This window comes from Echiichthys vipera, assembly GCF_963691815.1.
Source record: "Echiichthys vipera genome assembly, chromosome: 3".
Taxonomy (NCBI): domain Eukaryota; kingdom Metazoa; phylum Chordata; class Actinopteri; order Perciformes; family Trachinidae; genus Echiichthys; species Echiichthys vipera.
In genome coordinates this window covers 24,589,219-24,602,410 of record NC_139828.1, presented here as the reverse complement: position 1 = coordinate 24,602,410, position 13,192 = coordinate 24,589,219, and the positions used below count along the sequence as shown (strand labels likewise).

Below are 13,192 nucleotides of genomic sequence, written 5' to 3'. Positions count from 1 at the left end.
AATTTCCATGTCTTTTTTTTATTATAAAGCAGGTCGTCGGTCGAAGTGCTATATTACTACTGTGAAAGTATCCACAGAGAAATGCAAACAGCCTGTTTTCAGAACCTGTGTCTTTAAACAAGCCGTCAGGACTTCTGTACAGTTGAGATGTCACAACTATACTATATACCGTACATATATATAGGAAGAAAGTGCAGCTACGGTGCCGCTACAGTCATTCCCCAGCTGTAATGACAGTGCACAGACACACGCTGAGGGCATGGATGCAAAGACCCAGAAACACTGACCAATCAGAGCAGACTGGGCTTTTTCAGAAGGGGGTCTTAAAGAAACAGATGCTAAAACAGAGTGTTTCAGACAGAGGGTGAATACAGGTATATTCAGACAGCCAATATGAGAAAAATAATGTGTTTTGGAATATTAAACCATGTAAAAATGTTCTAGTATAAAGTCAAAATAAATGTATTAACCTGAAAATGGGCATTATTGAATATTAATTTTATGTGAATATTTGCTGCTTGTATTAATCTTTTATGATTTATGAATGAGTGTCTTTGGGTTCTGGAGTCTTGGTCAAACAAAACAAATAAGTAAACTTTGGCTTCCAGTATTTAACTTTACATGTTGAATGTCAAACGGACACAGGTTTAGAGATGCAGTGGTCACATTGACATAAACTTTTTGTTTGATGAATAGCTACTAAGGTATTACATAAAACAACTTCAAACAGCAAATCATCATCCTCGGTTTAAGAGAAAGTGTATGTAAGAGTTTTACCCTTAGCCTGCCTGTAGAAATGTTGTCAGTGTGACTGGATGATGCATGCTCTGGGTTTGGATTGACTGCACTTGGTATGAGCTGTGAGATGCAGATGCTGCCCCCTGCTGCACCATTTCCCCACACTGTTTGCAAAGTCTGAGTGCACAGTTAAAAGCTCCTCTCGTGGATAACGTATATGGCACAACTACCTGGCTAATAAGTAATTCATACCATTAAATAATTACCCGGCGTAATATCCTGACATCAATTTCATCCGGAACTATTTAGAGCGTTTTCCGACGGTCTCTTTTCTGCGTCACACAAAACATTTCGCACAACCGGAAATGACTCGGGGCTCAGTTAGCCTGAGTTTAACTGATGTTTTATGGTCTTTTCTGGCTTCGTGTTTCCTTGTCGCCCTCTGTGCTCACCATATCTCACCACACCTGCCGAGAACATATGAAACATGTCGTCTTTACGTGTTGTTTCAGGATCTTATTCGGTACGGAAAAACAAAACAAACCCTCAAACGAGACGACTGGCTGCGCGCGTTTGACGTCCCCAAAAGGTAACTTAGGTCATTTAGGAAACATGACAAACTGTAATACCATGCATTTACAACGTGTGGGTATAATTTACACATGTGTGATATAGTTAATTGAAGTTTTACATCTTTAAAGGAGGACAAAAAGGTAGAATTTGGTAACAATAATCTCATTGTTTTGCAAAATACTTTATACACAAATGTATCTATTTTTTATTTATTTATAAATGAGATGAAACTACAAAAAAATATGTAAAACTGCAAAAGTATAGAAGGGAAATAAAGAAGCTATCAGAAGCTGCTCCTTGACAAATGTAATTGAAAGCAAGTCAAGTGACGTTTCAGTCACCCGCCCCTCCTCTAAATGGAGACGTACCTCTGTCTGTACACTCACAGGCTCACCCGACACAATCAGGGGGACATACACGGGTGTGCTGAGTAAGGGGAAATGTCTTGTGTACATAATGATGAAAATACATGCATGCTTAGATACAGAAGCAGTTATGCACTTCCAACATACCTAAGAAAGACTTGCATGGCTTACATCCACGCTTATCTTTTAAAAACTTCCTCTCCAATGTTTCAGTGGAACTTTAGGTATGTTTGAAGTGTAGAACTGCGTCAGTGTCTAAGCATGTATGTATTTTCATCATTGTCTACAAATATAAGATATTTCGCTTTAATGGAAACCCTGATGTTTGTTCCCCTGATTGTGTCAGGTGACCATGTGAGTGTACATATAGATACTTTTCATTCCAGCCCTCAGTTTATTTATTTTTTGGATGCGGTGCTTCTCTAATCTGTTTTTGCATAAAACTGCAAAAGCCCTACATCTGTATAAATATCCATTTACCTTATTTCCAGACTAACCTCTTCTATTTTGACTGATTTTTATTTCATTTTACTCTAGCATTTAATTGTATTTTGTATTTATTATTATTTAATTTTGTCTAGTAATTTATAAATATAATTTATACAAGTTATTTACTCGCTCGGTTATTTATAATGTATATAACTATGTATTTATTTTGATTGTACATTAAAAAAAGTTTACATCTTTAAAACTTTGAAATTTAGTCGTACACACATCAATCATAACTTGAGCTACTTTTCTCTTTGTTCAGGTGGTTCTGGCACTTCTATGCCATCTCTGTTGGTTGGAACGGTCTTCTTCTGGCCTTTTACCTGAACTTCATATTTCAGCATCAGTCATACCCATCATGGCTGACTGGAATATTAGACATTTTGACAGGTGTATCAAGCAACGACAGTCAAGGTAGGCTCTTTTCAAGCTTGTGTATTACTGTTTGATTCGTACTGGTATTCATACTGTCTGTAGTCCCACAGCTGTCTACTCTGCTGGTACAGCTGCTGCTCTGCGTCCACTCCCTCAGGAGGCTGCTGGAGTGTCTCTTCGTCAGTGTTTTCTCTGATGGAGCCATACATTTGGTGCAGTATGTGTTCGGTGTGTGCTATTACATCATACTGGGGTTGACGGTGCTCTGCTCGGATCGTCTGGAAAAAGGTTTAACATTAAATCAGCCCTCTCATCTGCTATTCACTTCTATTTTTTGCTATGAGATATTGATGTTTGTGATGTCCTTTTTAGGAACTGGAACCCTCCTCTCTCAGTTGGACTGGTTTCATGTGGCTGGAATAACACTTTTCTTTGGGGCCTCACTGATGCAGCATCAGTCCATGGTCCTGCTGGCAAGGCTCCGCACTGGAAAGTCAGGTAAGCTTGTGCAGCTTTATTACCTTAAAACCATTGACGACTTTTCACAATTTACCAGAAGTATTAGATTCTGTAGGTGTTTTTGCTACCTCCGAGACATCCACTGATTTCCTTCCTTTTCAGGATAGTCTACTGCACATGACAGATTGCAGAGACTTGAAGTGTGCTTATGATAGGACATCCATCACAGTGAACATCATTACATCTCATCCTTGCAGGAAAATTCATTTGATAAGCACACTGATATGAAAAATCAGTGTTTCAAAGTAACGTCAACGAAGATCTAAGGATCAAGAATGATTAATCCCTAGGGATAGAGATATAATGTTCAGAGTGACCATAAAACTGCATTAATTGTTTAAAAACTTTTGTGTAATGTTTTTTGGGGGGTCACTCTTGCAATTGACACATCCAAAAGACTCAGACAACACAACATAAGCATACACATGGTGGTTGTTTGGTCTCCAACTAAGCATGAGGAAAATATCTGTCTCTTTTACGGATAAATGCTCCACTGTGTTCAACCGGCTTTTCGGTAACTGTGTACTGCACAGCTACTCCTAAATACAGTAGGTTTATCAGAGCTTTTCTTCCCTGTGTGGTATATGAGGCTGTTTAGACTAGACTAGACTAGAAATATCAGTAGAGCTGAGGGGAACTGAGGAGTTGGTGATGATATTCTGTAGGCTCATCACAATGAGCAATACCTTCCACATTACACAGTCATTTTGGCCATAATTGTGCAACCAGAATAGTAGCATACACCACTGGTTTATCAGGTACATGGGGACTGATGTATTTTCTGTGTGTTGTCCTTTGTGGCGTCTTTCAGGAACAGTGGAGACGCTGGCTCACAGAGCGCCTGAGGGAGGCTGGTTCGAGCTGGTGTCATGTCCACATTACTTTGCTGAGCTGCTGATCTACGTCTCACTGAGCTTGGTTTTCGGAGGCCTGTCTCTTACCTGGTGGCTTGTCGTCCTTTATGTGCTCTTTAACCAGGCATTGGCTGCACAGCTTTGCCATGACCTTTATATCAGCAAATATGAGTTGTACCCAAGGCACAGAAAATCATTTATACCTTTTGTGCTGTAAGTAGTTGTCATTGACGACTGTTTTGTGTGTCTGAGAACAGTGTCATAGACTTCTGAGGATCTGAAGGTGTGGGAGTTAAACTCACCACTCTCTCAGTGTTTATTGACAAGGTGCTCTTGATTAAGTGAAGCTGACCAAAATGTGGTTTGATGATGAAAAATATCACAAGTATATTGCTATTATTAACCCCCCCCCCCCACACACACACACACACACACACACACACACACATCTTGTTGTTGATAAACATTGGTAAGTTATTTTTTATACATGTGATTTCTAACTACAAAATGAAATCAGTTTGGTTATAATATAATTCTACACTCATACCAAATAAAAAGAAAACTGAGCAATCTGAGGAATGTGTTTCATGTTGAGTTACTTTCTGTATATGTATGTATTATTATTTTGTGTATATTTGGAGTCCACTAGGATTTCAGGAGTTGAAAAGCTGCTGCAGATGACTGTAATTAGTGACCTATTATTGGTGTACACTGATGTTCTCAAATTAACCAATCTCGCTCATCGTGCCCAAACCTAGACACGAGTTTTACGCGAGACGGGTCCTTTCCAGACGTTTTTTTACCTTGTCTTTTAAGCGTTTAACCCCAAATTGTTACTGACAAGGAAACTGTCCAATCACTACGCTGTTCTCTGTGTACGTCACCCTCCAATCTTACGTCACCTTTTGACGGTCCAATCATCTTTGTCTAAACGCAGCGGACGGCGACCTCTTAACTTCCGCCCGTTGGCTCAATGGATGCGTTTCTCCGCTTCGCCCGGTCGATGTGTTCGTGACGTGTATTACCGAGGAGTTCCTCATATACAGCTAGGTGGCTAATATGAAGTTAGCCACTGTTGTTTCCGGTGATATTAAGTGATCCACGGAAGACAAATTAAAGCGTAAGCAGCCTGTGGTCAGTATTTTAAAGCCAGAATGTCTGCCATGGTCGGAGGAGACCGAGGGGCTGATAGAAGTGTGACGCGCCTGTTGTTTCTGCTCGCCGCCGCTGTGTTGTTGTTGTCGGTCGGAGTTGTTGCTGTTCCAGAGGATCCCAACGCCCTGCCAGAGCAACCCCAGCAAGAGGTAAAGGTTTTTACTTCATCATTACTCAATTAAACATTTGTAGCGTCCCTGCGGTAAACTGTTTTCGACGCCGGTGCCGCCGCTACTTGCTAGCGCCGTCGAGCTAGCCAGCATATGCTAACATAGATACCTGTGATATTGTGTTACGGGTGAAGCTCAAGTATGTGAACTTAGTCTTTCATTTAGCTAAAGAGCAAGTGTTTGGCAGATAAGATTACACGCTTTTGTGGGAGTACGGGCTCTGGCGTTTACCAGCTTTATTTACATTGTAGATAATGCTCAAGCCATGCGGCCACAATATTAAGCTAGCCAAGACAGATATGCACATTTGACTCTATTATAAGCTTTCTGTGACTCAACTAACTTACAGCTGTGTGTTACTGTGTTGTTTTTCTTTGCAGAAAGCACCAAGTCCCCATCCAATAGGCCCAGTAGTTTCTGAACATGACTCCAGCAAAGCGAACCTGGGTTTCATCCACGCCTTTGTGGCTTCAATCTCTGTCATCATCGTGTCAGAGTTGGGAGATAAGACATTTTTCATTGCAGCCATCATGGCCATGCGTTACAACCGTCTCACTGTGCTGGCAGGTGCAATGCTGGCCTTGGGACTCATGACTTGTCTCTCTGGTTAGTGGATTATATTAATTTGGATTAGCATGTAATAGTTTTGTATAGTTATTGCTGAGTAATAATGGAGTAATTGTTGTATCCACCCCCCAGTACTGTTCGGCTATGCCACCACAATCATCCCTAGAGTCTACACTTACTATGTGTCCACGGCTCTGTTTGCCATCTTTGGTGTACGTATGCTGAGAGAGGGGCTGAGGATGAGTCCAGATGAAGGCCAGGAGGAGCTGGAGGAGGTGCAGGCAGAGATCAAGAAAAAGGATGAAGAGGTGAGCAAACGTTTTACTTTGAGACCCGGAGAGACTTTCTCTACTACTAATAAATTCATGTACATAATCTATGCAAGCAGCAGCACGGGTACCTTAACTCTAGGTAGCACTGTTTCTCTTACACATTCGTTTACATGCACAGCAGTAGCCGGAGTATGGTTTCACCCCAGTTAAGTAAATAACCGGGTTGTTGCAGTTCTCCTCTCATGCATGAAAGGGGTGAATCGAAGAACAGCGGTAGTAACTCTACCTCCAGTACAGTAGGTGGTGCTCCACCAACGTAGAACTGGTTGGGATAGGGCTTTTTCTTCCTGTGTCTTATTGGTAGTAATAACAGGACCTGGACAAATGAGAACATTTACAAGCTAATTGGTAGTATTGATTATTTTGGCAATCGAGTGTTCAATCGATTTAACAAGTTATCAGATAAGAAATGGTTAAATCTGTAAAGTAGGTGAGTCCTGGCATTTTTCTCGGTACCTTGTGACTGGTGCTTTGTATAAGAGAGTGAAACAGGGTACACTGAGCACTAAAAGTCGAAACCAACTTCCCAACTACTGTCATTGGCACTTGGAGCACAAAGGTTTCCAGTGACATCATCGGCCATATGAAAGGTTAAATTCCCTGGATCTCCACACCAGTTAGTTGGACCAGTCCCAGCCTGGTCTGATGTGTACATGAACCTCTTGGATGAGAGGTGAAACATCTTCCTAGACAAATAACCAAGTCCAGTTGCTTTTGACTGAAATTGCTTTGGGAATAACGATGACCTGGACAAACAACATTCACAGGCTGAAACAGAATACAGTTATGGAAATATTTCAATATGTAAATGGATACTTTATAAAGCTCTTTCTCTTGTGTTGTCTGTGCAGCTCCAGCGGTCCAAGCTGGTGAATGGGACTCCAGATGTGGAGGCTGGATCAGGGACTACCATGCCTCAGGGAAAGTGGCACAGCATTATTTCACCCATCTTCATCCAGGCCCTCACCCTCACCTTCCTGGCAGAGTGGGGGGACCGCTCGCAGCTAACCACCATTATTTTAGCCGCGCGGGAGGTTTGTTACATTTACTCACCTGTTTGATTTACCTTTTTGCAGTACATCTTCAATATATAGTCCCTGAATTTTCACCATGTGTGGCCCTAGTGTAGAACAAATCCTTTGTTTATATTTTTTGAGCCATACCACAAACACCAAATGCCCCTCAATGCTGTGTTAATAGACTGATAATTACATATTTAGGAAAGCCATCGTGTGTTGTTTTTGTTTTGCATCAACATGAAAGGCACTTTTTTAAAATTCCCAGGATCCATTTGGCGTTGCAGTGGGTGGTACTCTAGGACACTGTTTGTGTACAGGACTGGCTGTGATAGGAGGGAGAATGATCGCCCAGAAAATATCTGTCAGAACAGGTGAGACTAAGATTTTGTTTTATTGTTGTTTTTAAAAAGATGATTTTGTTCTATTTATTTTCATGTTTCCAGTCCATCCCTAATTAGATTTGTTGAAGAGGATCTCGTTCTTGAAACATTGTGGACACAGATGAGAGCTTGACTTATGCATACACACAGATTAAGAGCTTTTATAGGAATCATCGATATTCAATAATTTACAAAATGTTCTACATTTTTATAAAGTGTTTAGTCATAAAATACTTGCCAAGTTGGGTTTATGTTGATAAATAGTTCAGGTGTTAATTTACACTTGAAAGTCTAAGAAAAAAGACGCACACTTGGGTAACATGCTACACAGCACAGCTATCATTGAATTGGGCTGCACAATATGGTTCTTTTGCAAGATTCACAATATTGAAGGCAATGATAATTTCTGCATCATTATTCTTACGGTCGGTGTAAAGTTTATTAAAATGATCATAGTTTGATCAGAGATGGGAACAAGTAATGTTTTCCCAGGTGGAGTAATTGTACAAATAACTCCGTTCCTAGAAGAGGGAAATCTATAGTTCGAGCCCATCCTCTGTGTCCTTCTAGCAAACGAGCGTCACATCCACGCTCTCTGTCCAAACCGATTCCTTCAAATATGCACTACATGTGTGGAGTCGTAAAATAAGCTCCTGAAGAACAGCAACATTTCCTGTGCACCAGTGGACTGTTTAACGAATAAGGAGCCGGCACGTGACTTCACATGCTCCCCGATGCTCTGTCTTCCAGCCACAAACACACAGTCTTCACTGTTCTTACCATAAGAGTGATTTTTTGCAAGGATATGTACCAAACAGAGTTTTTCTAATGTCTGCAGAATACGACTTGTAGACCGGGACATCAATGCGTCACCACAATACTTAATTCCGAATAGTATTTTGCGATTTAGATATTGCACTGGTCCATATTGTGACGTCAATAGAAATTATGATAATTTTGCAACCTTAATTATGACGCTTGAAATCTGGGGTGGATCGTTCTCTGGTGCTGGCAGGTCTCCGTCTAATAACACTTAACACTAAAACAAACTCTTTTGAAGTTTGAATCCGATGCTGGTTTGTGAGTTATGTTTTCAATGTCCTGTCTCAGTTGGCCCCAATACTACACCCTGACCGTTTTTATGTTTAATGATTCAGCATTAATGGCACTCCAGCGACATGCTTCCAGACTCTCAGGCAAATGATTATCCATCCATCCAACAATGTTGGCATAACTTGTCCTGGTAACTGTTGTGTAGCAACAAGGCGACCAACAGCTGGAACATTGTTTAACCTCTGAGAGTACCTAGACAAGAGAAAGATGCCAACCAATGTTTTTCTCTTTCTAATTATTCTATTTCTTAACTCTTCTCTTACATTTTTTCCTTTAAAAAACCCACTAGTGAATGACTCCACACTTGTTCTTCCCTTGATCCGTAGAACAAAGTACAAATACATTGGTTGTTTGTCTTTTTTCCTCTCTATAATCAAATTATTTTTTTCTTCTTTTCCTTCCACAGTTACAATTATTGGAGGAATCGTTTTTCTGGCGTTTGCCTTCTCCGCCCTGTTCATCAAGCCAGATGCTGGATTTTAATTGGACAAAAGACTTTCAGGTTTTCTTTGTACATACGTGTAAAGTTTGGTCAAGTTACTGTAGAGAGACTGTAGTTTTGACTATGTGTCCAGCAGATAGTGTGACGGGCTAAGCGGAGAGACAAAGTCCCGTCCTCATCTCCTAGCTCGCCTCTGTTCACTACAGCCTGTAACTCAGTGGGTTTTCTCGTGGAGGTTGAACGCTTCAGCATTATTTTGTTACCATTAAATAACATTTTGAGAGAAATGCAAATCGAAGCACTGTGTGGTTGTTGGATACTAACTAGTCAATGTCTTCTCTTTATTAAATACATAAGTTAGATACACATTGAACTTATTACAGAAAGCCCTGGGAACTTTCCAGAAAATCCGACTTCAAAGCCTCAATGAGAAGAAACCACTGAGTACAGCCAGAGGCTACCTAGGAGGTAAGAGCTGTGTTCTCATCACAAGGTGTGTGAGAGAAAGAAGACTGGATTCTTACTGATAGCTGCCCTCTCATCTCTAAAAGTTTAACATGCAGTACTTCCCCCACACTCAGCCCTTTTTTCATTTCAAAAATTTTGCCTTTTTTTTTTTTTTTTAAATGTTGAATGTTTCTTGTTTATTTGACATAAGCCCAGGTGCCGTCATGTGACTGTTGACAGATAAGTAACCGAGGACCGAGCTGCCAGTTCGCTCTTAAGGCAGTACTGGCATTGCTTGGTCGTTTAATCCATCTTCCTCTCGGCGTGACATTTCCTGCCTAAATGCATAAAAATCACATTATAAGCAGGGCCTACTTTACGTAAGATTTTATTTCCCAGTGTGAGGAAAAACACTGAAAGCCAAACCAACAGCACATAATTAGGAAACGCGTTTGGAGATCTGATTTCAGTTGAGATTTTACTTTGACATCATCAAAATATTTCCCTCCCATAGGAGCAGTCTTTTAAAGAGACCAACACCTAAACCACTAGAATACCTCTGCGTACAGGTGTCGCCATACCCACAGTATGTTGGAGTATCTGTTTAGGCCCCGTGCCCAGAGAGCTTCACCACAGTTTGAAATAGTTTATGTGCTACTTCATATTGCCTGTTTCCAGTTTTAGGTGCCGATAGTGAACAGAACATGGATCAGGTTGAAGAAAGGCCTGTTATCACCTCCACTGATTCTCCCACACACGTTAACTGTTCAGTGATTAAAACCATTATGCATTCAAACCAGCATGCTTCTATTCTCCCAAATCACAAAATCAATTACATCAGGTACAGAATAAATGAAACCACCATGTTATTTATCCTCCTAATAGCTTCCAGTAGAAGTCACTCCTGTTTCCGTAATCAGCTGTGTTGTAGCTACGGCGACACCTGAACACAGCAATACAATCCAAGCCTATGTTTCAACCTATTTAAAGTGGTATCTATTTATTTAGCTTCCTTTTCTTTACCTTTTAAGCACATGTATTGTTGAGGCATGAACATGGTGGGAGAGAGCAATATAAACAAGGAATGGAAATATTTTTGTAAACAGGCTAAAGCTGCATTGTCAATATTTGACAGTCTGTGCCCAGCTGTGAAATACTTCTGTTTGTGATACAAGTTGGTTGAAATACCTGTAAATCTAAAATGCTCAATTAAAATTGTTTCATGTGTTGTCTGATTTCATGAACCAGTCATTTTAGCCGAGTGGACACATCTAGGAGAACAAGTAAATACTCGCAGCAGCAGACTTTAATTACAGTTTTATTTTCAAATTGAAGGGGAGCAAACAATGGATATATTTGCCTTTTCAAGGGTTATGTTTCAAGTAAGGATTGGTTTGGCTCAAGAAATAAATGCAAGGCAGCAGGCACACACGTGAAAAGTGCTTTTAGCATTACTTCATGAATTACAATGCAGAAGAGCTGGGCCTATTTCACATCATTTCTGAGTAAGTAATGTCTGATCTAAGTTTGGTTTTCGGTCAAAGTGGTGTTTTAACCTGAAACTGGTCAGCAGGCGGCAGTAGTGGATGTGAAAAGTCCAAAATGAATCCTCCACCCTTGCATAAACTGAACATCTTATTTCAGGGCTAGAATTTCAGTGTAGCATGACGTGCTAGCGGTACTGAAAATCCCTTATGTAATTGGGAAATGTACCACTTTCTAATAAGGCCATCCTTTTAAAGGGGATTGATAAATTGGGACTAAAAGGGGTGCTTTATTGGAAAGTGGTACCAAATATATCAACTGATACCCAGCTGAACTATCTGGGCTGAAACGTTGCCTCAGGTCGCACCTGACTGTGACGTCAAAGCATGTGTTTGTTTATCCTGTAAGCACAACACCTGCTCTGACGTCCCTGATTCAGACGTGACCGGGATCTCTGGGTTCCTGTGTGTCAGGTGTTTTTCACAATCGAGTTTACTGCAGCAGTACATTTCATGAGCCAAACAATGCCACTCAAATATGAACTGAAAATGCAGAGAACATTGATTGACATTCAGTTTCCAGTGTGTACATCAGAACTACACATTTAACACAATGCACTGTGTCCTTTCATTTAGGGCTCCTCTTTCTTTGGATAACCAAATATTTCCCCCTCCTGTCTTTTTATGACTTGCTTGGCAATGATGCTAATAATGTAGCATTAAGGAAAACAACTTGACTGGCTGGTAATGACACAAAACCATCGACTCACAAGCGACCACTTCTTTTTGGGGTACAGTTCAACAGTCTGTATGTGTGTGTCACAGTTTGTTTAAATCCTTCTTGTTCGCACATTTAAAAGTGCCGTTACTGTGTTTGATGTTATCTATGAGGTCTATAACGGTAATAGAAAAATAGTTTAGTTTATGTTTCCTGCATGTACGATCATACGTTGTGCAAAGTCCCTCACAGCCACAAGTCTCATGCGAAATACTCGTGTTAATCTTTAATTGTGAATATATGGCACCACTTCGATCACACTCTAGTGCTGTTACGTGTAGCACAGGGCCAGCTCCCCTCTACAGGTATACTGTAGCCTGACTACAGCTACACACTCCACATGGGCCTGTTTCATAAAATAACTGGTTACGTATGAAATGACGACCTTATCAAACACAAGAAACATGACTTTTTTAATTAAAAAAGGACCAATTCCATAAATACGAAGCAAATGACGACGCCAAATGTCCTTTGAAATGAGCTATTAGAACTTTAAATACACAATGGGAGCAATCTATTTGAGCATTTGGAACAGATGACAACTTTGGAGTTAAACTGACCCATCATAATGCAAAGGTAGTAATTAGGGATATTTTCTACATATGCAAATCCAAATTGAGCTGGACTTCAGAAACAGCAGCTTTTACACGAGATAAACTCAATGTACGGGACTTCTATGCTAAACTGGTTTCCCCATTGTGAACACCATATTCAAACACTATGGGATGCATGCTGAAAGCACATTGTACCACCAGACAACTTGGCCAAAAAATGAACAGTACATCACCAGACCAGTGGCCATGTGTTGACATCAGCCCGTCACTGCTGTTAGCATGACACCATCCAACGGTGAATTGGATCAGATGGTGAGGAGACTGCCAGCTGACCGAGAAAGTAGCTGCAGTGAGACTGTCATCTCCTGAATGTCATCGTGAGTTTTACACTGGAGCTTTACATTCAGCAGACATGATGCTGGTCCCTATTTTCAAATGCTACAAAATTAAAATAAAACAAAAGTATGAGTGAATGATTCCATTACTCTGTATCTGCTGGATGTGGAAACAGTTTGCTAAAAGTTCACTATATTCATGTAAAAAGTATATGTCAGTGTTGGATTCACAGCTGGTTTCTGGTGGCACAAAAACACATTATTGCAGGCTTAAGTGAGGTTGAGTGAAGTTTAATTAGCTGTAGTTTATTCGCTATATCATAAAGGTTCTCACAAGATAACTTCATTCTAACCACTTAACTCGGGTTAGTAGCTACAAGAATGAGGTTGTAGGTATAAGAGCATAGATGAGGTGGACCCTCTCTTCCTGAGGAAGTGCACTCATCAGAAATGTGAGGTGATGTGAGCTAGTTAAGGAAAGAACTGGAGGAGGTCGCTGCTCT

At 40.6% G+C, this 13,192-nt stretch overlaps 2 protein-coding genes across 2 annotated transcripts; both read left to right on the top strand.

The window, feature by feature from the left end:
- Positions 1-1,103: 1,103 nt before the first annotated feature.
- srd5a3 (steroid 5 alpha-reductase 3) lies at positions 1,104-4,343 on the top strand (the record flags this gene model as incomplete). The annotated part of the gene is made up of 5 exons (XM_083911472.1): positions 1,104-1,327; positions 2,428-2,579; positions 2,643-2,828; positions 2,913-3,038; positions 3,871-4,343. 5 exons carry the CDS (start codon positions 1,104-1,106, stop codon positions 4,128-4,130), a joined length of 948 nt encoding a protein of 315 aa, XP_083767598.1. The 3' UTR covers positions 4,131-4,343.
- A 553-nt stretch (positions 4,344-4,896) lies between these two features.
- tmem165 (transmembrane protein 165) lies at positions 4,897-10,737 on the top strand. Its single transcript, XM_083940195.1, has 6 exons — positions 4,897-5,217; positions 5,619-5,844; positions 5,938-6,113; positions 6,989-7,171; positions 7,422-7,527; positions 9,056-10,737. The coding sequence occupies exons 1-6, from the start codon at positions 5,068-5,070 to the stop codon at positions 9,130-9,132; spliced, it is 918 nt and encodes a 305-aa protein (XP_083796321.1). The 5' UTR covers positions 4,897-5,067; the 3' UTR covers positions 9,133-10,737.
- Positions 10,738-13,192: the final 2,455 nt, after the last annotated feature.

Bases quoted from the DNA above. Each gene is read 5' to 3' on its own strand.
- tmem165 (XM_083940195.1), top strand. From the start codon at position 5,068: ATGTCTGCCATGGTCGGAGGAGACCGAGGGGCTGATAGAAGTGTGACG. The intron at 6,114-6,988 runs GTGAGCAAACGT...TTGTCTGTGCAG, and splicing joins TCAAGAAAAAGGATGAAGAG to CTCCAGCGGTCCAAGCTGGT. The intron at 7,528-9,055 runs GTGAGACTAAGA...TTCCTTCCACAG, and splicing joins GAAAATATCTGTCAGAACAG to TTACAATTATTGGAGGAATC.